The 2,854-nt window shown below is 47.5% G+C and overlaps 1 protein-coding gene across 1 annotated transcript in view; it reads left to right on the forward strand.

Moving 5' to 3' along the window:
• The window catches only part of NUP93 (nucleoporin 93), an 80,633-nt gene extending 79,967 nt beyond the window's left edge, over positions 1 to 666 (forward strand). The window contains exon 21 of the mRNA XM_009643257.2: positions 498 to 666. Within this exon, the coding sequence (XP_009641552.1) occupies positions 498 to 608 (111 nt within the window). The 3' untranslated portion in view covers positions 609 to 666. The remainder of the gene's footprint in view (positions 1 to 497) is intronic.
• The last annotated feature ends 2,188 nt before the right edge of the window (positions 667 to 2,854 follow it).

Below are 2,854 nucleotides of genomic sequence, written 5' to 3' on the forward strand. Positions count from 1 at the left end.
AGAAGAGCCTGTAAGGATGTCGGAATGTTGTAGGTGATGCTGGAGACTCCCAGGCATGTGTGGCACCACCGGTTTGTTCCAAGTGCTTCTGCTTCAAGAACATTAATGCTGCATTTTAGCAGGGTCAACTTTTATATTTTGCAAGGTGGGAAAGAATCCTATTGCCCTGGGAAGGCCCATTTCATGCAGAAGTTACAAGTTTGCTGCGGTACAGCGACGTCCCACATTGTTGAAAATGTTTTTTCTTGGGTAATTTTAAACAAATGGGGTTTTCTTTTTAAGCAAAAGGGTAACTCAACATGCTTTTAATGGTTGGAAAAGGAAATAATATGGATTTCCTTCCAAATGCGGAGATACACTACCCAGAGAGCAGCTCTGAGACATAAAGATTGCGTGTGCTAGTTTGAAAAGGCAAGTGTCTAGCTCGTGTCAAGCTCAGCTTTCCTTGTGGCTTTTTCGATACTAAAGTACCTGTCCTTTATTTTTCTGTTTTTCAGCAACTTCGATCTCAAGCTCGTGCACTCATAACGTTCGCTGGAATGATCCCTTACAGAACATCGGGAGACACGAACGCAAGACTGGTGCAAATGGAGGTCCTTATGAATTAGCAGAGAAGCTTTTGCTCAGAGTGGCAGCAACCCGTACCCGTCTTTAGTACGTTCAGAGGGTGGGACCAGTATCGTTTTGTATTCTGTATTTTTGTTGATGGAAATAAATTTCTTTGATTTCTATTTGTTTTTGACATTTTCATTTTCACTGATTTTTGTGTTTTTATGTTTTTTCTTCATTTTACTTTAAATTGGTTTTATATTTAGGAAATTATTCTTAATTAGTAAGTGGGCTATGCAGAGAAAGAAGTCATAGATCTGCGGTAGGGAGGTGAACAAGCAACTTTATGGCAGAAGAGGAAGTGGAGAAGAAAACTTTGACTTAACGCTGCCTGAAATTTTAGGGGGTTTTGTTTTTTGTATGCATGTTAAATGTTGAAAACCTGTTTAGGATAACACCACATGGGTGACACGCTGCTGCCGGTCCGTAACCTTGTCTTTGTGTGGCGTCTGTGTTTACATGGGGCAAATGAGCTCTCTGTGCTGCAGAGACTCCTTTACGCTTAACGAAGTTTAAACTCTTGGGTCGGTCTCTTGAATGTAGACAGCTCTGCAAACCCTGGAGCTTCACTGAAGCTTTTGCAGGAGTAGCTGGGATTGGAAATGGGTATATTTTGGTAGGAGAGATTTTTGTGCTCCACGCATGAGTTTTCAGCGAGTTGCATTCCAAATGATCCCACTTCAAGTTCACTGGGAGGAGTAAGGAAACTGACCAGAGAAGTCCAAGTGTGGATGTGCTGGGCATGGGCAGAATTTACTGTTACTTTAGTAGGAAACCTGAGTCCCATTGAAGCGAGGGGCGTTAACAAAAGGTTAGCTTTCAATGTCTGGAGCTCCAATTAAATCAGTGTGAAAGCCCAGGGAGTGTGTTACAGGATAAGCGTTTCTCTTTGGTGTAGCTGCCCGTCTTTGAAATGAAATGGGAGGAGTGTTGGTGGTTCTCTTACTGCTCCCTGCGCACACGCCCTTCTGCGCTGCTGCTGTCCTGCCCTCGCGCTGTTTGTGTTCCCAGGGTACGAGAACACGTGTGGTTCTGGATACACAGCAGGCAACAAAACATAGGGGCTGATTTCAACCTTCGCATGTTAATAGCAATCGTGGGAGAGAAGTAATCTCCTTTTTGCCATGTCTTATGTTTTAATGGCGTAAAGGGATATTTGACTGCCTTGATGACGACTAATTACTTTTTCCACCAGAAATGCTGTAGCATAAGTTTTGTCACCCTTTTTGGACAGGAAGCAAAGGGATGGCTTGCCAAGCCACCCAAACCCATGTCTCTTGGCATCAGCAGGCTGGCTGCTGGGGCTGCCAGCAATCTCGCTAGGGATGGTGTGTGGCACTGAGCGGTCCTCTAGCGCAATCGAGATCGCTTCAGCTGAAGGCTGAGAGACCTGGACAACACCCTGCGAGTAAAGGGGCTTTGGTGAGTTACCAGGGAGTTATCTGGGGAGGGAGGGGGTGGGAAATTGAATTGCCTAACAACATGCCCGCAGGTGAGTTTGGAAAGCTTTATTAGTTATTAACATTTCTGGTGTATTCCTGCGTGAATGCTTCTTGGTATGCCTTGAATGAAAATTCATCCAGTTCCCTAGAGAACAGGTTACCAAGAGGGAGGCGGCAGAGCAAGGTATCTTCATCTTCCCTGATGCTGGCAGATGGTCCCGGCTGGACCGGGATTGCCCCACGGATGGTCCTGCAGGATAAACCCTGCGCCTGTGTTCTCCCTGCTGGCACCCAGCCCCTGTCCCTGAGTTACTCCTGGCATCAAACCACCTCACGTTCAGAGAGGCTGGCAGGTCTGTGCCTGTCCTCAGGCAGCCCCTGACCTGAGCAAGGGAGGGAGAGCGTCTGCCGGAGTCTGTCTGGGAAGGGTGAAGGCCGCCTTCCCCGCTGTAATTCCCTCTCCCCCCTTCACACAGGGACAGGAGTCCTTTGGTGCTCAGCTCTTGCCACTGCCATTTGTAAGACCGTGTTCTCCTGTCTTTTGCCTGTCCCCCACTCAGCTGAGCTGTCATGCTGCCTTGCTGGCACATTCCTGACGTCCAGCGTTGAACCTAGGGACCTTTTAAAAACAGCGAGTTGCCCTTTTTCTGTCTGCCCTTTGAGGATGGCTACAGCAGACGCCTTCCAGTGCTTCTCAGCCTTCGCAGGCATTAGTAAAAGAGAAAACTGATGGCTGTCGGCACTTTGCTCCCGTTGTGCTCAGTGGTTGTGACTCCAGCCTCTGGTCCCTTCTGAGCTGAGCA

Source organism: Egretta garzetta, unplaced genomic scaffold (assembly GCF_000687185.1).
Source record: "Egretta garzetta isolate BGI_Z169 unplaced genomic scaffold, ASM68718v1 scaffold27, whole genome shotgun sequence".
NCBI lineage: Eukaryota > Metazoa > Chordata > Aves > Pelecaniformes > Ardeidae > Egretta > Egretta garzetta.